At 34.5% G+C, this 25,583-nt stretch overlaps 1 protein-coding gene across 1 annotated transcript; it reads left to right on the top strand.

Annotated features, from left to right (window-relative positions):
- Nucleotides 1-5,349: 5,349 nt before the first annotated feature.
- LOC106614558 (kunitz/BPTI-like toxin) lies at nt 5,350-11,536 on the top strand. The gene is made up of 2 exons (XM_014230350.3): nt 5,350-5,904; nt 11,025-11,536. The coding sequence occupies exons 1-2, from the start codon at nt 5,811-5,813 to the stop codon at nt 11,207-11,209; spliced, it is 279 nt and encodes a 92-aa protein (XP_014085825.1). The 5' UTR covers nt 5,350-5,810; the 3' UTR covers nt 11,210-11,536.
- Nucleotides 11,537-25,583: the final 14,047 nt, after the last annotated feature.

Genomic DNA, 25,583 nt, shown 5'->3' with positions numbered 1-25,583 from the left:
TCAGTGTGTGTAACAAGTCTAAGTCTATGTTTTCGAGAGGAGACAGACAGAAATATATACAAAACAAGAAAAAAAGCTTGCTTTGGCTGCATCGAAGCTATAACATCTTGCACAGGTGCAGTTCTTTTAGCAATTAAAGCGTTTATTTAAATCTGTAAGCGTTTCCGACTAAATGTTTGAATCCAACAGAAAACACGCTGCTAGCTCTTTCTTGCCACAACCTTCAAGTCGAATTAGGGTTAGTTATTAAGGAAAAAATATATTTTATGAAAATCTTTATCGATCGGTCACTTTGTTTATTAGCTATATGCTATAACGGTCCAATCGAAATTATTTCTTCGGGAATTGCACCATTTGCTTAGGCAGTAACCAGTGCATAATTTAGTGAAAATATTTTTTCAATTCAAAAAGCTTTCCATACAGCCACTCGATTCCAATTGCTTAGTCTGTAAGGCAACTATATGCTATAGTGAAGTTCCTTCATATGACACTCCCAACAACCATGACTTCCAAAACAGTCATACCCTTGATAAAATCTGTACCTTTCATTTAATGCCGTATTTGATAACAAATTATTATCAAATGTTCCACCTTTCAACTTTTGATACTAAGCTTCGGAATATAACAAAAACAATATTCTGCCACGTCCACCGCAGGACATTGTGCATAATGTAAGTCTAGAGTAGCCGATAATTAATTAAAATATAATTTAAGTTAAAATATAAACTAGAGTCAACTCGTTAACTTGACACTTGAAAGCATCAAAATTTGCTAAGATATCTAGGGCCAAGAATATATATACATATATATTTTTTTGTATGGAGTTAGTTTTAAGAGCATAGACTAATCTAAAATTTGAATAAAAAAAAAACTTTCGGGTGCCAAAATCGTTATTCAATCCGAATAACGGTCTCTTAGTAGCGAAGCGTTCGAATCAGCCACCTACGGCTTGCATCACTTTAAACGCATTTTTTTATTGAAGTTACATTTTTCAAATCGGGCAACGGCGGCCGTTAATAAAAAACATATGTACTTCACTAGCAATTTGTGGTGGAAGCACCGTTACCCGTCGAGACTACATGCAAAGGGCTGATTACATGTTTAAGAACCCGAAAAAAAGAGGAGGTTGAACTCTTTTTCCTTACTACCAGAAAAATTTGTCAAAAGTATGTTAATGCTTGGTTAGTATCGTAAAATGAAAAACGCTGCAATATTCAAATTGGCCTGGATGGCTGAATATTGTTCAAATCGCTCAAGCTTTTGTGAGATACCAAATATGTTCTATTAACCATTTTGCTCAGTACTGTGTATGTCGAATAGCGGCTTACGATTTTAGTCACTAACACTCCAATTTGAAAAATGCAACTCTTTTAAAAAAGCGGATATTTTAATTTGAGAAATTTTGTATTCAGTCAAAATAATGTGAAAAATACAGTCTGTTTGAGACATACAAACGTTTGCGTCAAATTTCATGAAACAAATTTTAATATATAAGCTTAAAATAAAAAATCCAAAATTTAGTAATTACTCATAAATTTTGAGGTTATGTGAAAATAGTGTTAATACAAAAGCTGTACATTTTCTTTTTTCTAAAAAACTTGTAATTTTGCTCAAAGCTGAGGTACAGAAATTTTTAAACTTAAACACTCAAACAGTTAGAGGGTTTCCTTGAGCAAGGAACACAAACATTAGGGGTTTGTCTACAAACAAAACAAGAGTTAATATCGAATTTATGTGTTAAAAATTACCTCTATACAGAGAATATTCCTACAAGACAGGATTTTTATCTTAACTTTGAAAGGTGAACATTTAAAGTTTCCCATATAAATAACACGAAAAAAAATTGTGCTTTCATTAAAAATACCATAACTTTTAAAATATAAAAGATATAATTTTTTAAATGTGCTGTTTTTCAGAGCTTAAAATTTACTCTCAGGCATATTTTTTTTTCTGTACATAGTTTCATTTTGATTTATAAAATATATTTTATTTTTATTTTTTTTTTTTTTGGTTCAGCCTAACGTAGAAAGAAAGATTCTTAACACTGAAAGAATTCGTGTGGCGAGAGCTGTACAATTGAATATCATACGCTCGGATGTTTAAAAAATTTTGTAAAAGGTCAATATTATTTCAAAAGTAAACGTCAACTTACCATAAGTCAGAACTCTGAGATCAATTTTTTTTTTTTTTAGTCGTCTGTTCTACAACTTCTTTCCTTAATAACCTCTTCCGATTTTCATCAGTTATTACGCAAGATAATTGCTGGAGAAAGACTCTGTAAGGGATCGCCAAATATGTATAAAGGAAACTAGTCACCATACCGGCTCGGCAGAAAACCTGTAATATTTCGGTTTGCCAACATAAATTATTTAATCTTTATGAAATTTATTTTATATGAGACGGAAAATTTTTGCAATATAAAAAATATTAAATAATTACATCCTCACTAATATTGAATAACATGTTGCTAAAGCTAATATTAACTATGCTGATACTCACGCTTACCTTCAGTTTGCTCTGCACCAGCGTGTTTAGTACTGAGTCTACATCCGTCTTTATATTTGTTTGTACAAAATATTTCCAAGAAAAAACGCTGATGTCAGGCCGACGACCGATAATCGCAGGCATAATTTTTAGTATAAATTAAAATTCCAGGAAATTAGTTCGCAAAATTTGTGGCGACATCTAGGCACTACCGCTTGCACATACAAAAAGTTTTTATGCTCCACACACAACAATTTAAATCCGTGTATGAGGAAACACAGGAAAAATAACAATAACAAAAAAAAACACACACACACACAAAAGAATGCAGGTCCATGCAAGTTCATCCAGACAATTTAATTGGTTTTATTTGAGTTTGATTAAATTGGCAATAAAGTTGGTCAACAATTTTTTCAACAATTTGCCTTCAGATCATCCATCCCATTGTACGAGACGCAGACATACACACATATGTATTGTGTCTTCAGATGTGTTTGTGCTGCTTGTGGGTGCACATTGTTGTTGTGTGTTTGTGTATTTCTTATCGACTTTAGGCTTCACTGGTTGTCACTCAAGCTCATCCACTCACAGCCCGCTCATTGTGTGTTATTGCAGTGTCGGTATGTAAATGGTCAACTTGGTCCAAACAACTACCCGCGCCCCCCGGTTCGGCACGGCCTACTTGTCTGTTTCGTTCTCTAGATGCTTGTTTTCAACTTTGTTAATTTAATTATACTTGTTCCTACTATGTGCCACCAAATCAATCTTCATTTAAAAATCAATTTATTACAATGTTTGGGTTCTATATTAATTTCTTCTGACTTTCGGCATTTAAACTCTCAGCTCTTAAGGAAAGTTGCGGCATTGGTGGCATTGGTTAAGCGGTCCATGGCGACTACGAATTTTATCTCTATAAATGACCTTGTGGTTGTACTTTAGGAGATAAGATAGCATAAGCAGATATTTAACTCAAATTGCAACGAGTTTCTTAAAATGTTATACTTGTATAATCGGCAGTCATATCAACCGTTTTTATACCCTGAACAACGTATAGCTATAGCATATGGACCACAACATGGAAGTACGACCACAACAAAAAGCGCTTTGATGACATAAAAGCAAAGTATTTTTCGCCAACAGAAAAGAATTATATCTATGTGTTCACCTAGGAGTTAAAATGTAAAACAGACACAGAAGTTTAATTCTTCTAGGGCAATCCCCACAATTTAGTCTTTGAACTCCAGACTGTATTATTCTATACTTGGTATAACAGAAGACGCCAATTGAGCATCTGATTAAATCAGCAAATTCGTTAATTTCTTCATTTAAAACAAAAGGCCACAAGAAGCCTGAAGGGTTTGCCTGAATTTTGTGGTAATGAACGCAGCTGTCATAACTTGCCTAAGGTCGTTCAGCTCTGTCTACGGTTGCTTGAAGCAAATTATGTTAGAAGAACACGCCAGGTTTTGGAACAACGCCATCACAGGGCATATCACAGAATTATTTCGAAGTCAAAGTCTTTGGATAGCATACAGACTAAAATGCTTCAATTTTTAGTGAGAATTCTCTCTGGTAGAAATAATCCGATATAAGTCGTATCTTGATGCTTATCCTTGAAAAAGGATATTGGTGCCACCATTTATTAAGCTTAGAAACGAAATCCACCGAGTTGTTGCATGGTTTTTAGTTTAAACTCACCTTTCAGCACAATTAAACTCATAACGTTGACTTAAAATCGGCCGCTTGCTGTCAGACGTTCTTGAGTTTTAAACTTTCAGCTATTCAAGGTGGTTGGCTTTAAACATAAGTCTACAATAACATATATTGGTAAAATTTCGAAGAAAATAGGTTGCCACTAGCCTTTTGTCGACTTTGGAAAACTACAATTTTGGAGAATTTTTTAGAAACGTCGATTACCAGTAGGTCATATTCATTTCATAAAAAACAAGGGACTAATTAACCTTTTCGTATCACTATACGAGTATATTTAAATTCATTAAAGCGAAAGGGTCAAGTACTAACCGAAATTAAGACAAAGTGTATCAGTCCACAAGAAAACAGTATTTTCACATACCTTGAAGCTAATACCAATACTGCTATTTTTGGCATTTTGAGTAAAGACTGGGTTGTATATAGCAGCACTTTTGGGGTACATGAGTAGTTCTTCAAAAATTTTAAAGAAATTTAGGAAGCATGGTAATATTTTGATTTTTAGTCAAAAAACAAAAGATTGCAACGACATTGTAATTTATCGATAGTAAACTTTTCGGTGAATTTCGCTTTAAAAGCTAATTAATTATATGGTTAAGTTTGCCTTCGAGTTCAAGGTTCTTTGATCATCAAGATATTATGCTTTTATGCAATAACATTAGGATCTTATGAAGAGACCTACAGGTTTTCTTGATTTTACGCAAAACTGCTTTAAGTTTCAGCAAACAGAAACATTGAATTAATAATCTACAAAAAAAAAAAAAACAATTATAATATAAAAAATTTTAAAATGCTCTTTAAAAATCACAAATAGTTCCGAATGCAACACTGCAAACTATTTTTTGGCCCTTCACAACACTCACTCACATTTCCAATACGACACAAATTTCCATTGGACACGCTCAGCACAACATACCTCAAAAACATACGGTGAATTTCATAATTTTTCAATTTTCGAAAATTCACTTTACGAAAAATGCCACTTTTCCTTATTACTTGCGCGAGTACTTAAAAGCATGTGTGTCAGCATGTGTGCCACACACGTCCACTTTGCACCATATGTGTACAACAAAAGCAAATGCCAAAAGTACAAAAACACAACAACAAAAATTCACTAGCCGCGGAGCGTTCGTATAAAAGCGGGACACAGCCGCTTGGACGCCTCAGTTGTCGGGCGGAATTTGCGGTTCATAGCGTTTTAACTAACCAAGCAGCTAATCGCTTAACGCCAAAATATTATAAGATAATCACTTAGATATTTGAAATTTTAAAGCAAGCTAACGGAACATTTCTACAATTCGAAAGTAGAAAACTTAAAAATTCCGCTCGTGTTTTTACCACTATATCTGGTAGCTGTCATTGTTGTCAACCGGTCATCAGCTCACACACTCGTTAGTCTCACATTCCCGGCGCGGAACCTTGTCGTGTGCAATTGTTTATTTAATTCCGCGCTATTGTTGTTGTATGAATCCGCACCGCTGTCGCTACCCAAAGGCGATCACAGCGCTCGGCCACATCATTACTCATTGCTGACAGTTGGCATTTTGGAGCATCAAACAAAAACAAACAAAACTACAGAAAAAAAACAAGAACAAGAGTAGCGACGAAACCGAAACATGCGTTCACCGGCATTAGCATTTGTCATATGCGTGGCGTTGGCCGTGGTCGTCATGACGCAGGCGGAACACAATGCTTATTGCAAGGAATTGAGTAAGCAAATGATCACGAAATTAAATTGACAAAATGTCGACGGCGACATGCGTTCCTTATTACTGTGTCAATCAAAAAACGAATGGCATTCAGCTTAATCGAGTGTGTGTTTGAGAGTGACGTTTCTCATGGGGAGAGCTTGTTGATGTTAAGCGTGCGTGGAATTTCTGACCATTTATAGTACGGACATCTGCGAAATCGGCAAATCCTGCGCAAGCAGCCTATGTTTAAAGGTTTCTCGGCTATAAAGATATCTAGTGTTCAATATGTCGGTTCTTATTGCTTTAATTTAGTTTAGGGAAATCTCTCCCTTTGTAAAAACAATTGCTACAAAGACTGAGGTTTTATACCAGTGCGATGAAGGACCAAAGGATCACGTGTTGCAGATCTGTGCGGACCGGATGTTGCTCTGCAATTTCACAAGCGCTTAAATAGATACTAGTAATCATGCCGAAAGCGGTTGTTATAGCAGTAGACCCAAAATTATTAGGAGAATAATCGGATATCAAGCCTTGTCTCCTTTGAGTCCGTAGATCCAACTTTAGAGCAGGCTACTGCAATATAAAGGAACGCAGAAAAGAAATTATACTCGTATACAATACAATATAGTTAGAATTTTAAATAACCTTTGAGGGAAGGCAGCAATTGTATACTGTATTGTATTGTGAGTTTTGGGTTTGTTCCAACTACTTTACATATTTTCGTGCTACCATACAGTTAAGATCGTCTATGACTTATCCCCGAAGAGGGTCAATCGCCAGCTGATAAAACCAGTTCCTTGTGAAGCTTGAAAAAGACTTATAGTTGGATTGTTTCACAAAGCAACTGCGGAGTTAGGACCAATATGGCATAAAGCTGTCATAATGCTGTCAAACTGAACGATCGGAAGCTAGTGTTTGTATGGAAAACTTTTTCATTTGACGAGATATCTGCACGACTTTTGGCATGGGTTATTTTATAAAACAATAATGCAATTTTCGATGAAATTGTTTAGATCGGATCACTATAGCATATAGTTGCCATGCAAACTGAACGATCGGAATTAAGTTCTTTTAAGTTACTTTTTGTATTTGTAAAGGGTATTATAGATTCAGTGCAACCGAAAGTAAAGTTTGTGCTTGATTTTTTATGATATATATTTGAAACTTTAGTAGGTCTCTCCTGTAGTTGGTTTTTTCATATTAAAATAAAATTTATTGGTGAGTTGTCATGATCGTATTTACTGTCTGACACATCAGTCACAATATTTCTACTGTGAGTATTAAATTGAGTTCGTAAGCTAGCCTTGACAATCGAATTATTTAATAAGCTGTTTAAATACTCAAGTGCAAATGAAACAGTACTGCACCTCGCATACCCCAATATATATTTTATATAGCACTTCCTATAGTGAGCTCACAGCCCAACGGTATACTGATCGTAGACGAGCATACAAATTATTAAGCAGAAAAATTTTCAAATAATATATTTACACAAATTTATACCTTATACTTCAAAGAAATGTTAGCTTCAAAGGTGCTCAAAAATATTCTTACTATATTTATCTATTTTTAAAAAGTAATTATTTTCTACTGTAGAAGTACTAATTAGTGAACGCAAGCAATTGTCTAACTGTCGCTAACCTAATCAGGATATGCCACTTCCCTAACTAGTGCGATTTCATGCTAATTTCAATTCACACTAAGCGCATTGATCTCTCACGAGCAAAATACAGTCAGCTAAACACTCACATGCCATGTATCTATTGTATTTATATATGTATGTATATAGGGTATTTTAGAATATCCACTAATATTTGTGGGGATTGTCTATCTGCTTAAATGCATCTTTGGCACTTTTTCATAATTTTAGAAATATCTTATTTATATATTCATTTTTTGCTTTGTTTTTTTTTTTTTAATTTCGTTCGGTTTTTTCCACTTGCATCTACTTAGCACTTATTCGTTGGAAAAATTCGAAAATTTGCGCATTTATTGAAAACTGAAAAACTGTCAGAAACTGTGTCAAGTACATAATTAGAAAGTGCCGAAATTTTTTTATTTGCTTAGAATGGGTGAAATTGTGCATTCAGTTGGAAAGAAAATAATAAAGAAAAAGCAAAAATATATTACAAATTTTAAAAGCTTTATGTGCGGTTCCAAAATGGTGTTGATACAAGCATGCAACATTTATTATATAATTTTAGATATTTAAAATTTATCTTTATTTTATTTTAATAACTTATATATTTTAGAATTTATTTTAATGACGCACATGTGCTGACATATCAAAGAACTGTAAATTTTAACATTATTTTTTTTTTAATTTCGGCAGATAATTAAAGGAAAATAAATTTAAATAAACTATAAAGTTTTCGGCTTTGTGCTTAATTTGTGGCCGAAGATATTTTTAATGACTGCGCCATAAATATTTGCACCGTAAAAGTGTGATATTACCAAAACCAGCGAATTTTTGGCGAGTTCGATAAAAGAAAATTTTATGAGCCTCAATATTTTTACTACTCCATAAATACAAATTGGCATTGTTTATTTATCACATGCCACAATGTAGGCACCAGTCTATGAATAAAATAATAATTAAAAATTCAAGCCAACTTAATAAATAAATATTAATTATAAAATTTTTACTTTGAAATATATGCATGTCGTGTAACACTTGCAGTTTAAATTTCTCACATATACAGACTTTTACTTCTACGCAGACATTTAATGGTATGGTCGATTGTAACACTGCTTGCTTTAGTCAAAATCAATATTGCCTACAAACACCCTCGTTATGGATACAAAGTTGTAACATGGCGGCAAATGATTTTAATCCAGCGATGATCTAAACATTTTGAAATCCAAGAAATTAAGTTTCTAAAATATTGTGTTTTTGAAAAACAAATTTTGTTCCAAAGTTTATATGAAAGTTAGAATATGTCAACGTGGATTTTCTGCTTTCTTTCAAGAAGTGTGTTGTTCCATGTGAACGTCTGGTAAACAAAACCTTGAAAACATAGAAACCAGAACTGAAAGAGTTGTAGATATTATGACTGCGTTCACATAAGAAGAGTTTTATTGCCTATATTCGTAGCTTATAGGCGATGAGACGTTAAGAAAATACGAAAGGCAATTCAGCATTACACTTTGAATTTCTTTGCGTGGTTGCAATTTATGTATATAAATCTTTAAGAAAATGGTTAACGCGCATAAGAATCAGCCAATGCAAAATACTTTTGTGTATTGTATACTTAAGAATGAGATATGAAAGGGAATGCCGAAAATTGTCCGACTCGAGGGATCGGAGTCGTGTCGCCCATGTAAATGTAAATGCAACGACAAAAGGTAATTACCCGAAAATGAAAAAGTCTGTGTATGTAAACGCGGTCTAAGAAAGCAAAGCAAGAACAAGTAGTGATGATAGAAATATTAAACGAAGTTGTTTGAATCTATTAAACATTTTGCGAACTAGACATTATAACTCCGACTCTACTTATGCTATATTTTCTAATTTCTATGTGTAATAAATAAAAATCTACAGTTTTCAATATTTATTTATTTTACTTAGAGTCCGGATTATCATCAATTTCAACGCTTTCAAAACATGAAAAAATATTTACATTGGCAGCACCGAAGCTAACTTACGCTTTACAGTCGCATTTTGTACCTATACCATAAAACAATATGAAAAGAACTTTTTCTGATTTTCATCGGTCAGTGCATATGGTACATATATATTATAGTAGTCCGCTCTGAATAATTTCTTCGAAAATTGTAGCGATGCATACCTTCCCAAATAAAAAAGTTTTCCATACAAGGACTTGGGACATGAGCTGGATCGGTCAATTGGTATGACAGCTATATGTTATAGTTGCCCGATATCGATGAATCCGACAAATAAGCAACATCTTAGTAAGAAAAGGACGTGAGTAGAACGATATCTCAAAAACTGATAGACGGTGTTACAAACATCGTCGCAAAATTAATATACCCTGTTCAGGATATAAAAATTTGTATTCGTTAAAAACCTAGTTTTGTACGATACTTGCTTCTCAAAGGCTTGAGACTCAAAAGAATATTTACGGAGTACGTGTTTAATACACAACTGCTCTCCAATAAATGATATTATATTCAAAAGCAATAAACAATGCCAAGATGGCAGAGTTAAAAACAATTCGTAAAATATCGTAAAGAGCAAGGAACCTATTTGAATTTTTTTTTCTTTTTAGTATTATTTAGTATAATAGTACACATAGATGGTTGCCAATTTTTTTAAATTTTTATTACAAAATTTTAATACAATAAGATACTACAATGTATTGTAGTTATCAGACTAAAAAACACTTATACTTGAAAACATTTTGAGGATCGTTGCCAGCTTTTTAAAACTTTCGAATTTATATAATGAATTAGTTATTATAATGTGATTGTCAAAGTAAAGAGGATTAAAAAAGATTAGAAAAATTTAGAAAGACTTATATTTTAAATTATTAACGCTTAGTGAAGATTTTTATTCAATTAAATGAGATTTAATTCAGATTTTTATGGAATTATTTATAGAAAAAGTTATCATCTGTATTTATTATGCAATTAAATTGGGTTCAAATAATATTTTTCATGGGGGTAACCTTAAGAGAGGTTACCAGATATATTATAAATAAACAGAAGAGAAAAGAAAGAGTCATAGGTATAAAAACCGTTATTTTTTCAATAATTCTGCATTTTGTTGACGTCTAATTCACAAAATTTCCCAGAGGTTTTTTTTATGCTCACCTTTTTGAACTCATCATAATTCCCCACAAACAAAGTTTGTCTTTCTATTCCTTACACCAAAATAAAATTAAAAATGTAAATATATAAAATACAAAACACTTCATTTTTTCTAAGTCCACACAAAATCAAAAATTAACAGACTTAGCAATTCCGCCAAGCATAAATCAATCAATTACACAATAATTCCAAATAAGGCGGCAACTTCTTGCAATTAATTAAAGATAAAGTGCACACACTTATACACACATCTCGAGAAATGAAGCCAAATAATGAATTCATTGCGATTGCAAAATAAACATTTTAATTGGTAGTTATTAATTAAGTTTATTCTCTACTCTTCTTTTCATCCCCCTCTCTTCGGCGCAGATCAAGTGAACTGTTATATGGGTCAGAATGAAGGCTACTTCTGCAATAAGAATCAACACTCCTCCACACAGACGCGCTGGTTTTTCGACAAAGGCGCTTGCAAAAAATTCAATTACAAGGGCTGCTATGGCAATCGGAACCGCTTCTGCACGAAGGAGGCCTGCGAACGACGTTGTCTGGGATAAGGATGTCTGTGCCTTAAACCGAAGGGGTTGAAAATGGTATGAGAAAGAAACAAGCGGTCAGGTTTGTTGCTTTATCGAGTGTGTGAAGAGCAGAAAATTGAGATACTGAAAGCAACAGCAGCAGTGCCGAAGAGCCTGGAAACATATCTAACATTTGTACTCATAACATAGCGGATAATCGATGTAATATATACTACCATTTAAGATTTTATAAATATATTGTATAGTTATATAATTGTATTGTATTGTATATTTAGTGTGTGTATGTATTCTTAAAAAAAAATATGTATTTATTTTCTTTAAAATAAATGTAGTGTGAGCATTTAATGGATTATTTCTACTTTTTTTGTTGAAAAATTTTAATGTTTCCTATTTTTGTTGTTACAAAGCTACAAAGTGGAAAGTGTTAAATATTAGGGTGGAACGAAAAAAAATTTTGCTTAGCTTGAAGATCAAATTTGTAGATTATAAAAACAAAAAAATTTCGGAAAAAAAAAATTTTTTTAACATCTTAAATTTTTTTCGTTTCACCCTATTAATTATATACAATTTTAGTCACAAAATAAAAAAAAAAATTTTAAAAAAACAAGCAAAAACGTTAGCTATGGTTGCACCGACGCTATAATACCCTTTACAAATACAAAAATGTTTCTTAGAAGAACTTGATTCCGATTGTTCAGTTTGTATGGCAGCTATATGCTATAGTAGTCCGATCTATACAATTTTTTCGAATATTCCAATGTTGCCTTAGACAATGATCCGTTACAAATTTTGTGAAGATATCTCGTGAAATGAAAAAGTTTTCCATACAAGAAATTGATTCCCATAGTTCATATGCTAAATTTATCGATCGATATCTCAAAAACTAAGAGACTAGTTCGCGTATATATAGACAGACGAACAGACATCGGACATAGCTAAATCAACTCAGCTCATCATATATATTTTATGGGGTCTCCGACGTTTCCTTCTGAGTGTTACAAACTTCGAGCCAAACTTAATATACCCTGTTCAGGGTATAATAAAAAATAATGTACACCAATCACATGTGACCGCTCATTAGTGACATCCATCTAAAATCACCACCCGCTTCGCCTTGACCCACCTTACCGTCCTCTAAAAACCTGCAGCAAATCGACACTTTTCCTACCGGCTAGCCAAAAAAGTTGCACAGTTTCACACAAAAGTAGGTATACAATGTATGTGATTGCGTGTGTTTGGCAGACATTTTAAAAGTGTCACAGTGATCTGTCACTTTCTCGCTATTTATACGCTAACGCTTTCTGTTGTCACCAACTGCGTCTCCGTTAGCCTTTCTTGGTGCGGGTGACGCAGCTCTAATGTGTGAAATCTCGATATGGTTGACAGTTTTGGCTCTTTACTGTCACTTTGGGGAAGAATATTGTCACACGCTATCAGTGTGCAGTATCAAATAACGGTAATGATTTGTGTTAAGCACAAGGAACGCAGCGGGATGAGCGTATTTGTGTGGTGTCTAGAAAATCTTAAGATGTCTTTTTGGCTATTTGAAAAAGTGATAAAAGGCGGAAAATAGCTGGCATGAGCCCCAGGTGTCTTGCGTCAAAGTGATGATATTAATTACTAATTGATATTTTTGTATTATTCTTAAAATTTTAGAATACTTATTTATTACTTGTTATTAGAAACATTTGACATAGGTCTAGTTCGAATTGTGCCGGCGTTTGAGCCAAAAACGTCGTGTAACATCATGTAAAAACAAAATGATGTTCGAGCAAATTGAATAGTTAATTACAATCGAAATCAACGGTTTATGTTCCTGAAAACGTCTGAATAAACTCGTGACAGTTACTGGAACAGTTCAGATATGGAAAAACATGAAAAGCTTTCGAACAACTTATTGTTTTTCTGTCTTTCCAAAAGCCGAATCCCAGAGTTATGCTCATATGGATCTATTAGAGGCAGTTGAGCCGCTACAGTGTACTGCGCTGCGGACAACTTTAGTATGCCGCTTGAGGCAATATTTACACTGCGAAGCCTGCATGCTCTTAGTTTGCGAACACCTCTACAAGCAGTTTCCACTACGATGTTTTCACCATAACCATCCTTATAGTCAGCGGCTTTGGACGCAACCGCCTCCGACGAATGTCAAAAATGTTTCTCTGCATTATTTTGACAAAAATAAATATTTAGCCATTCAGATTTCGGGCGTGACCAACATCCGATAGACACTTAACGGCATTTAGAGCGTAGCCATAAAATCCTTTATCTACTCTATCCATTCGTCTTTAGAGTCAAATCGTCAAACATAACAAAATAAAACTTGGAGTTGCCTTGCGTTATTTCGATCTGGTATTCGATCAATAGTAACAGACCGTGAAACCATACAACACACCTTTCACTGCAGACAAATTCCGTCGAGATAGTTATTTTTGTACGTTAGATTACTTTTCCTCCAAATAATCGTTACAATAATACCGACAATCAGAACAACCTCTTCTCTACACCAGCCTCATTTTAACTCTTCGAAAACTAATGGAATTTTTAACCTTCGTAATGCCCACTATTTTCTCCGAACAACTGTTTTATATGTCTTGAGCTTGAATCAAGATTATTAGCAAATACTGTTGTGGTCGTTACCTAATACTTAAACCAATTCGAATACTTTATTTGAATATCATCGAAAAAAAATATAGCTTTAAACAAACTTTTACAAATGGAATAAAATCAGTCTTGAAATATCAAATATATATACATATTCATATATAGTATGTAATAAACATTAAATCTTAGAAAATATCTGACATACTGTTGTCAATAATTGAAATTAAAAGCTGCAAGTCATCACTAATATATAAATGATAATTTAACCCTCGGTACAACGACATGTAATAGCTTGTGTGTACGAGGTATGTTTAAAAAATAACGGAAATTTTCGTTTTTTGAAAAATATTTATTCATTTGTCTACATTATTATTGTCGCCTTCAGAATAGTTCCCATTCGATATTGTGCACTTATGCCAGCGCTTCTTCCAATAATCTAAACCTTTCCCAAACCATATTTTTCGGTTAGTCTTAACTCTTTCAAAATTTTCATCTATCTTGTAGAACGACTGCCCTTTAAAATATTATTGGAAATAAGAAATAAGTCATACGGAGCCATGTTTGGCGAATATCTAGGCTGGGGCATCGTTTTAGTATTGCTTTTGGCGAAGAATTCACGAACAAAATCTTACTTTTTACTTCCGGGACATATGTATATTCAAGTATTAGGTCAAGTAAAAAGGTCGTTCGGTTTTTATCTAAGGGATAGCGTTATTGTCCATAGTACTAGTGTTACGTGTCGCATCATGTCATTCTATACGGCGCTGAAAACGTGTTTATTCGCGCTAAAAGTTTGTCCTTGACAGTTTTTCGATTGATTGACTCAGTACGTTGTGAGCGCTCGTCAAAGATGGACACCAGCAAAGAGAAAATTCGCTATATTTTACAATTTTTTTTCGATCAAGGCGAAAAAGCAGCCAAATCGGCTGAAAAAATTAATTTAGTTTATGGGCCCGATACTGTAAACGAACGTGTAGCACAAAAGTGATTTGCTAGGTTTCGTTCCGGTAATTTCGATGTCAAAGATGCACCACGCGTCGGGAGACCTGTCGTCGAAAATTGCGATAAAATCATGGAAATAGTGGAAACAGACCGTCACGTGAGCATTTATTTAATTTCTGAGGAAATAAAGATAAGCCAGAAAACCGTTTGGAACCATTTGCATAACCTTGGATTCAAAAAGAAACTCAATGTTTGGGTGCCACACGAACTAACGCAAGAAACATGATGGACCGAATTCCCTTCTGCAAATCGTTGCTGAATCACAACAAAATCGACTCGTTTCTGAAGCGGATTGTGACTGGCGATGAAAAATGGGTCCCTTACGACAACAAGCGGCCCAGACGGTGGCCAAGACCGGATTGACGGCCAGGAAGGTTTTGCTGTGTGTTTGGTGGGATTGGCAAGGAATCATTTACTACGAGCTGCTCCCCTATGGCCAAACGCTCAATTCGGCCCTCTACTGCCAACAACTGGACTGCTTGAAGGCAGCACTCATCCAGAAGAGGCCATCTTTGATCAACAGAGGCCGAATTGTGTTCCATCAGGACAACGCCAGGCCACACACGTCTTTGGTGACTCGCCAGAAGCTCCGGGAGACCGGAATGGAGGTTCTAATGCACCCACCTTATAGTCCGGACCTGGCACTAAGTGATTACCATCTTTTCCTGTCCATGGCGAACGCGCTTAATGGTGAGAAGTTGGCCTCAAGAGAGGCCTGTGAAAATTAGCTCTCCGAGTTTTTTGCTAATAAGGACGCAGCCTTCTACGAGAGGGGTATAATGAGGTTGGCACGTTGGCAAAAAGTTTACGAACAAAACGGCGCATATTTGACTTAAATCGTTATCATCTTTTGAAAAATCAATAAAAAATCGAACGAACTTTTTACTTTACCTAATATATATACGTATGCTTATCAACATAAAACAAAAATTTGACAATAAGACTCTCAAAACCCGCGAAATCTTTTTTAAAAGTACCGCTATTTCTTTGAACACACCTCGTAAGTTATTTGCTCCCACGCAAATTCTAATTATTCACGCTCCAACGAAATGACTCAAGAACAAACAATCGACTACAAAAAAAAGTAAAACATTCATATAGACAAGTACTTGTATACATACATACGTATTTGAAATTCTTTATGCGAGCTAAGTGCGTGACACACGTGCCTCTGCGGTCGCCCAATAATACCATATATTTGACTACAAATAAATGGATTTCATTGAAATACTTTAAAATGTTATGTTCATATATATGTACGTACATAAATATCTACGAGTAAATTTGTATATGAGAACATGTGCCATTATAATTGTACGTGATTTCATATAATTTTGGCAGAACATTAAGCTAATATTCCTTGAATCACTGAGATAATTGAGAAATTCCGGATAATGTGATATCACTCTTCCTAATGTATTCAGCGAGTCACTAAGTTTACTGACTAAGTACTAAGAATGGTTGCAATGTCATATCATATTGAAAAATTTCTCGAAAATCTTGATACCATCTGAACAAATTTGACCCGACCCGTGTAAACCGAATCGATATATAATTTTTTCATAGATTGGTACAACCTTTATATATTAGTGTAGAATTGATTTGGGGGTTTACTTTATCATGAACTAAGCACTTTGTGCAGGTCGTGAAGTCATTGTAAACTTGCCTCATGCGAGTCGTTCATCCACCTCCGTTAATGATGATAACATCGTCACAGTTGAAGAATCAGTGCTTGAAAATCATCGTGTTGGCATCCGAGAAATGAGAGCAGACGATCTCAACATCTTTTATGGATCGACTCAACATATTTTGTTTAACTGTTTGGCTATGAAACGTGTCAATTTTAGACTCGTACAAAAATACCTGAATCTGTTGAAAAAGCAACGTCGAGTAGGTTGGCTCTGGATCCCATTTTGAAGGCGCTAATAAAGACTTGTATTAAAATACGTGATCATTTTAGTTTTTCTAGTCCGGTTCACATTTGATCAGATGTTATTATTATTTTTCTTAAGACGGTCATCCCGTGTGACGACCGTTTTTTTTAAGGTTTTTTCGAAATTTTTTATAGTGAAATGAAAAACCACAAAATATTTGCATATATTTAAAAATTAAATTTTCTTAATGCTTGTCAACATTAAAATTTCAATATTTCATGATTTTTCGCGACTACTTTTTTAAGAAAAAAACGGCTCAATATTTTCAAAAAAATTATCGATTTTTTGAAACCGTCGCCCGGGATGACCCGCTTAGGGCAGCAACTTCGAGTCAAATTCAATGTCGAGCAAATAAGAATTTTCTTTACTAAACATGATCTTGAACTCAGCTTTTCTGGTCAATTTCTCCAATAAAATTGGCCTTCAGTGCCTTTAGCGGATTTTGGTTTTTTCGGTTTCTGCTCATTGTTGAAACATCATTCGCTAGATTATTGGACCGCTTCGACGTCATATTCATAAACCCATGTCTCATAACCAGTAATTATGCGTTTGATGAATATACGGTCCTGAGCAACCATCTCCAACATAGTTTTTCTCCAACATTTTATATTATTGAAGACAAAATAAAACTTCCTCATAACCCTTTCCAATTAATGTAGGGAAATTGTCATATATATATGTTTTAGTTGTTATATCTTCAAGATAATATGCCTTTTATTAGTAACGCCATTTAAAATTCAATATTTCATGCCAATTTTCACATTTTTTCAGCAAACATTTCCCTTTTTACAACCTCAATATTGGCTATTGTTTTTGTTGTTCATACACGTATGCATTTCGTGTTACTGTGTAGTGTTGACAGTTTTGCGTGGGCGCCAACGTGAATGATGTGAACTCGCCGCTCTTCATTTTTCATCGATTTGACAGTTGGCGAATTTCTCGTTTAAATTTGCCAATCTCGCCTATTAGTCGGCGACAAAATGCATTTGGTGCCATTGTTGTTGTTGTTCATATTGTCTATTTTAGCAGAACAAAAAAAAATAAATAAAATAATATAAATACATTTACTTTGTTTAGGTGTGTTGCGTGCGACATGCCGTGCAAAGCAGAGATTTCCAAATTTTGAGTTTTAGCATACTTTTACAATTTTCTATTGTGGTTATTGCGGTTATTAGAAAAAAAATGAAAATTTAATAAACACACGTCAGAGGAAACGTGCTTCAATGCTGATGAGTTCATAAACAAATTTTAAAGTTTGTTTGTAAGTAAAGGTATATGTATGTATATTGTATTTTGTAAAAGTTTCGAAATTAATTGAGAATTAAATTGGTTTGGAAAAATTCACAAAACATCGATCACTCTGTGTAATCACGTATTTATGGTTAGTGGTGGCTGTTACTGCCAGAGAGCTTAAATTTTTGTATGGTTTTTTACAGTTTTAAATTCGCAAAATTTGAAAAACAAGCATTGTGGCATACAGTTAAACCCACAAAAATAAAATAATTTCCATGAAATTCAAATGTCTTTTCGTGCAGTAAAATTTTGGTTTTGAAAATGGTTTTGATTTTTTTTATATTTACACGAGAAAATAAGTGTAACATTTTTGGCTAAAATCAAGGCAGATTTTATTTCAAAACTTAACCTATTTTTCTTTTCTAACTATTAGTTTAAAGTAGTATTTTCCTGTGAATTTAATTAATTTTAACTTTAGTGGATATATTTTCTAAACATACAGAAAGAATTGTTTCAATTCAAATATATTTCTTTCAGATCACAAATTCTTAGTTTTAAACCAATTATTTTGGTTTGGAATTGGTAAATAATCTCGCTGCAGTGTTACATAATCTAATAATTTGATGAATGTTTTTTGGTTTTTCTTTACCAAATCTAGTCACTCCTCATTTAAAATAAGCAAGAATACATTCAATATCACTACATAGTATTACGAATTTACCTATGAATTCATAAGTTTGGATAAGGATAGCAGAGCTGTTATACAGGCCTTGAGAATGCTGACGATGAGCTCAAAGTTAGTCAAGGAGTGCATAACCTCACTGGCAGTAGTATCAAGCTATTTATATAGATTAAGCCTTGTCTGGGTACCTGGCGACAGCGGACAGCCGATGAGCTTGCAAGAAAGGACACACTTACCTAAATCTCGGCAGGATGGGAACGAGCAGGTGTTCCCTTCTCTTCATGCATTCGCCCGTTGGATTTATGAACCTTGCGTGAGCTCAGCAAGCGTTGGTCAGCAACCACTTGTGCGGTTGCGAAAACCTTCTGTCTCAGAGTGGAACATAAAGGTTTCATTGAACTAGTAACACTTAGAAAAGATCACATGACCGCAATAATAGGTACCCTAACTGGTCACTGTCCCATTGGCACTTGCCGTGAGAATAAAGATTTCGGAGAATGGAATAGGTCAAAGTTGTAGAGAGAAAGATGAGTGGGAAAAATCTGAACAATTTTTTCCTCACTGTTCAGCTTGTGCCGCACTAAGGTTGAAGCATCTCGGTTGCCATACTTTTTACGAAACCAGCGAATTGGCTGGAATAGCTATGAACTGCCACAATAAATTTGTGTTGTTGGCTCTAGGCGCTTTGTCGATATGTGACGGAATTATTCGTGGCCCCAAAAATCAGCCTTTTACCTTACGCAACCTAACCTTTATTCCGAAATGCTAACTTAGTTTGTATTTTAAAGAGGTGAGCTTACTTACTCTTTTTTGACTTGTGATCAAATTTCGTGAACTCGAGTTTAGTATCAAACGCTATTCACCCAAAGTTTACCATACAAAATTGAACGCTCATTCTATAAATAAAAAATATCAGAGTTAACAATAATCAGAGTTTCTTAAACTTTATATGGCACGCTTGGGAGAGTTTCCGAAGGTCTTACAATCGCATATTTTGTCTTACTTATAAATCCACAGTAGATAATTCAAGAAATCCTATAGTTGGGTCAAGTTAGATTCTGCAGTATAAACGAAAAGTTTTCATAAATGAGGATTAAAAGCGAAATACTTATGCAAGTAATAATATAAGATCGATTTAATCATTCACTTTTAAAATAATACTCTGAGATAATGAGATGAGAGAACATTTCACGCCAAAAGCTTGAGTTCTGAGCTTTCATTTTTTATATTAAACAAAATTCAGTTCATCTCCCAAGAAAATGACAACTAATATTATAGAAGTATAAACTTCCTTATTATAATAATTTTACATGCAACGTGTAAAGTTTTTTTTACAAATTTTGAACGATTTCTGGAAAAGGTTCCACAACCAATCCCTATTATTGTTCTTGTGGTGAGAGAAAACGTTCCTCAAATTATTTGATAACACGTTGAAAATCACTGTCTGGGAATGATTAGCATTTCCGGTTACATTGACCCGACTGATATGGAAACGGACAAACGATACCTCTTTAAATCAAAATCTATTCTTCTAGTTTCTTCATTTCCATAGCTTTTGTATACTCGGAGCAGTTTAAACATAAAACTAATATATTATACATAATTTGAGTGGACGCAACTAACCATAAGACTGGCGGCTGAAGATCTACTCAACTCTTGGCGCGAGTTAGGAAGTGTCATTTGCCTAATCATTTCACGAAACTATTAATATGGAAATTATATGTAAATATCGAAATCTCTGATAGATGTATATAAGATTCGCACACTTCGTCAATTTGCGGTGTCGAAAGCAGAATAGTCAAATTGTTTTTTCTGCAATTACTCCTTTGCCGTATTCTCTGCTTTTTCCATTTGCATAACCACTCACCTGTCGATGAGTAAACACAGCAAGAATTTGAAAAATGCCAAAGAGGTTTTTGCCAAAACAATAAACAACAACAAAGACAACAACCACACAGAAATGAAGTATAAAAAATGGCAGGAAAATTAGGTTTCCAAGCGAGCAGTTCATCAGAATTGACGGCCAACAGGCAAGCGCTGTACAGCCGGTTGGCTTGGTGAATGCCAAATTTTGACGAGCCCATCGACGTAGACGAAAGCCTGTCAATGCGCGCACTCACTAACACACACACGCATACATGAGCGCAATCACTCAGCCGTTTGTGCGCTAAAAAGGTAAATTTGCAAGAAGCTTTTGAGTGCGAGTGAGTCAATATTTGTGTGTATGCGTGTGTGTTTTGTTGTTGTTGTCTCTTAGTTGCGATTGTGCAGTCAAAAATCGTTTGTCGATCTGTGTTTAAACAAAACAAAGTAAACTTGACACGCAATTGACAGGGCAGACATTAATTGCGCGCGGAAGAGCCCACATCCATTACAGCTAAAAATATCAGCAACAACAACAATATGTAGGAGAAGCAAACAAAATGCAAAGCATTCATCAACGTTTCAAATGGCTTCGAGGCTGCATCAGATGGCCGATACCTTTGCTGTTTTCAGAGGTGAACTCTATCCGCACATCAATTGTCAGCCGGCGAAGTGAGCGATTAGGCGGCGTCGAAGGCGCGTGTGGTATATTCAATTAGCGAATTTTTCACACGCCAAACATAAATATGAGTATCTATGAAAAAGAAACAAAAAGATGCGATTTGGTACACATTTACGTGATTGCCTTTATCTTCAAATTTCTCAATATTTAGATGACTTCTGAATGAAAAAATTGCGTAAAAAGCCTCAACTATTGTAATTCAAAATTAAATAAAAGAAGAGAAAACGTCAACTTCGCTTGCACCGACGCTAGTTTACCCTTCACAAATAAAAAGTTTCCATGCAAAGACTTGATTTTGATCGTTCAGTTTGTGTGGCAACTACATATATGCTTTAGATTGTAGCGTCGTCTTTGGCAATATTATGTGCCCAATTTCATGAAGAAATGTATATCGTTAAATTAAAAATGTTTCTATGCAAGATAGTTGAACGGTCAATTTGTATGGTAGCTATAAGCTATGGATGTCCGATATGAACGGTTCCTCAAATGAGTAGTGTCTAGGAGAAAAAAACGTGTACAAAGTTTCAGTTCCATATAACTAGGCTCTAGTGCGCGTATATAATGACAGATGCACAAACAGACGGATATGGTTAAATCGACTCAGCTCATTAACACACGATTTTCTTTCTAAGCGTTACAAAGTTTGTACCCTGTTCAGGGTATAAATATATAACTGCCACTTGCGAAAAATTTCGAACAGCATTTTAATATAACTTTTTTAGTTTTGGGAATGGCTAGCGTCGATTGTTCGTTCTTATTTATTTCATACTTTTTAAAGTCTAATCCTAATCCATTTGTCTTGACTGATTAGTACTTCGAGTCACTATGATGTTGCACTACTTTTGCAGCTTTATCAGCCCTTTGATTTCTCTTCGAAAATTCCAATTAGAGCGCATTAAGCTACACACAAACTTGTCTAACTGGGCAGTAGGCGCTGTTTCATATAACTACTACAGCGATATAGAATCGGTAATTTCAAGCTTGCTGTAATCCGCTTTGACTACTACTAATTCATATACTTGTGTCAACAGTGATATTTTTGAAAATGATAAAGAAATTGAAGCCAGTCAGTGAATTTAAGCCGCTGAGAGTTTTTAATTTTCCAAGAACCTAAAAATCTGCTGGACTGTAGGTTTACATACTATTTTTTATTGTAGATCCAAACATTATTTGGTAAAATTAAATATGGTATTTCTACGCAGAAGATTCTGCTCACTTAGTGTTCAACACACTTACTCAATGTTTAGCAGGTGCCGGTAAGGGATTTTAAGCAAAAGTTGTAGATAAAAAGAAAATAAGAGAAAGAGAGAAATAAAGGTCAAAAAAGAATAAGAGCTAGGTAGACCAATAGAGAGAGAGAGAGAGAGAGAAATGTTTCATTATGCGGAGAAGCTCAACTCGAATAACTTGCTGTAGTTTATTTTTTAGAGAACATAATCTGATAAATATAACTGGTTTAAGTTAATGTTGCCCCAATTGAACAACGAAAATATTGTATGAAAAAGCGGTTCCAACTGGACTATTCGAGTAAGTTCTGATAGCAATTTAATAAGCCAGTAGGTGGAATATTGTTACATCCGTTACTTACTTTCTTATCCCCTTAACAAATAGAGAATAATATTGAGCTTTTATCCCTATTGATTGTAAATTGAAAAGACACTGCAATTAAGTGTTTTATTAAAATCGGTGTAAGCAAAATTCATTTGATCTTACAAAACAACTTCAAATTAAAATAGATTTCTGAGAAGATAATGGCGCTAAAGAAGTTATGTCTTCATTCACGAATATTATGGCTGTGTTATATAAAAAATTCTATAGATAACTCTTCTCGAGTAATCCAAAACCAAAACTTTTCCTAAAGAAAAGAAGAAGAAGAAATTTTCATCATAGACCATTCAGATTTGCCAGCTGATCGCAGATTCTATGAATACACTGGATTACTGATAATTTTCAGCTGTTTTGAGTTTGCTGAGTGAAGTTTTGTATCCAATAACAGTGGACACACACAACAATAAGATGTCGAAGTTTAACAGCAAACAACCATTGAGGGACTTCTAATCGTCATTGCATTAAGATGTGGTTCGAATGCTAATGGCATTATAATATAAATCTATACTTTTTTAAAAGAAAGATGGTGTTAACGGGTTCATTCATATCACATGCTGCAGACAAAGAATTCGGGACACACTGAAGCGAACATAATTTTTTTGGAAGAAACTCGTGGTGATCGGAATATATGAAGACATTTCTGCATAACTAGATCATGCAATTGGTCCATTGACAAAATTTTTAAGGCAAGGTCCAGCCAGTGAGCTATTGTGATGATCCACCACATTACTGCAGAGATAAAGCAATCCACTGATATTTTATGCTTCATAAGACGTAGTCACGAAGACATGAATATGTTGGCTATTTCGAATATACATTTTAAAATATTGTGGAAGTTTAATTATTTTCACAAACTTGGCTTTTGAAAATAACATATACAAGCATGTACGTAAAATTTGCATAATAATTGGCAAAAAGAATATCCACAATTGTGCCGTTACTTAAAGGCACCGACACAATATCAATACGCCTGCATTTCTGACTAAACACTAAAATTCTTCAAAGCTTGAATAGTACAAACAACAAACAAAAATATGATAATATTACATCCAAAATGAGGAAGGCAAAAGAGAAAAAATACAGTTGAGCCGCAAAAGAAACAAATGAAATTTCATTACAAATGAGAGTGTATTAGTAAATCCGCAAGTGGCATAAATCCATTTGAAATATGATTAGTATGGCAACATATCATAATACTGCTGTCAAGTAGCAGCAACTACCTCAACACAAATACACATATATGGATATATGCATACATAGAGGCTTTGGAGGCTGTGGTGAAAGAGGAGGCGGTGAAGGCGTGCAACAGTCAATGCGTTTCGGCGTGCTATCAGTGTTGCCGCTAGAAGCCGCCAATTCATGAAGCAAATTTGCCTTTCGAGGCTTGCTGAGGACTGTTCACACACACACGCAAACATATACAACAACAACAGCACACACACATACTTATGCCTGTACAAAGGAAAGGTGAAAACGAGTCGGCAAAGTGTTTGATGCCTGTGAATTTCTGTGCATGAGTGAATGTATGTGTATGTATATATATTATCTATATACATATATGAGTATGTGTGCGTCTCACGCATTCTCAACGGTATTTTGGCGTGCCATCAACATTTCTTAGCGCCATTTTTCTTTTCAACGCTTGCACATTTTCCCATTACTTCCGTTCAGCCTTGCAGCCGTTGTCTGCTGCCAACGTCTGCCGCCACCGCATTCAGCTACATTTTCATCAATTTATTTTTATTATATTTATATTTCCTTGGCGCGTCGCAGGCTTCGAGTGCCATTGACAGCGTTTGACGGCGATGCGCTGCTAAGCTTCGTAATTTCGGTTTCACAGTGTTGCTTAGCAAAGTCTTCACGAAGTGATTTGTTGCATATACCGTTATAGTTGTTATTGCTATTGTTGACGTTAAGGTTAAGATAAACACAAAGCCACAGCATTTCAATGCCCAGTTTATCTTCATAGAATTTTCCACAATGCGCCGTAGGCATATTCACCGTACGCATGTATGTGTATGTAGAGGTATTCTTATGTGTGTGTGTATGCTGTACGCTAAGTGTGGCGGAACTTAAGTGTAGTGCAAGTGCTTTTTTACGCGTTTTATGAAGCTTTGCTTGATTGAATTGCTTTACGTAATTTATTCTTTTCTGTAGGAAAATCTGCGCCGCAGGTGGAATATTCCCTTGTTGGGAGTGCGCGTTCACGTGCCACACATGCAAACATATCAAAATAAAATTAAGTGGGAAACTCCGCAAATACGTTATGAAATTTCCATGAACTTATACAAAAAAAAAATTAATCAATAAATTATTGCTTCCTTCTTTTTATTCTTTGTGTGTAAATTAAGAATGGGTAATGTTTGGTCGTTTGTTGTAATTGTAGTTGTTATGGAAAAATATTTAAATTTCAGTTCTTACCTATAATATTTGAAATATTTTGCTAAGCTCTATCTAGTATTTTTGAAGCGAAGCACTGAATAGTGCTATAGATTTCTTGCAACCGAATCTTTAATGAGATGATTGCTCAAGTCATAAGCTTACTTGGTAGTAACGAGCAAATAATGCTAAAATCTTCATGCACTTCCTACAGTCCATAGAATATTCTTTTGTTATACCTTTTAATTGCAATTCCATGTCAATGGGAGCTTAATACTTAAAAGGGCTTAAAGAGTAGAAAATATTTCACAGAATGCTTTGCTGTTTTTGTGATCACCATATGAGCTGATGAACTCTGATGGGATATTTTTCACTAAAATAGCACACACCATCTCAAATAAGACCCCT

This window comes from Bactrocera oleae, chromosome 2, assembly GCF_042242935.1.
Source record: "Bactrocera oleae isolate idBacOlea1 chromosome 2, idBacOlea1, whole genome shotgun sequence".
Classification (NCBI taxonomy): domain Eukaryota; kingdom Metazoa; phylum Arthropoda; class Insecta; order Diptera; family Tephritidae; genus Bactrocera; species Bactrocera oleae.
This window is presented reverse-complemented; position numbering and strand designations above follow the sequence as displayed.

Excerpts from the sequence above, each read along its gene's own strand:
- LOC106614558 (XM_014230350.3), top strand. The coding sequence starts at position 5,811 with ATGCGTTCACCGGCATTAGCATTTGTCATATGCGTGGCGTTGGCCGTG. Across the intron at positions 5,905-11,024 it reads TGCTTATTGCAAGGAATTGA|ATCAAGTGAACTGTTATATG; the intron begins GTAAGCAAATGA and ends TCTTCGGCGCAG.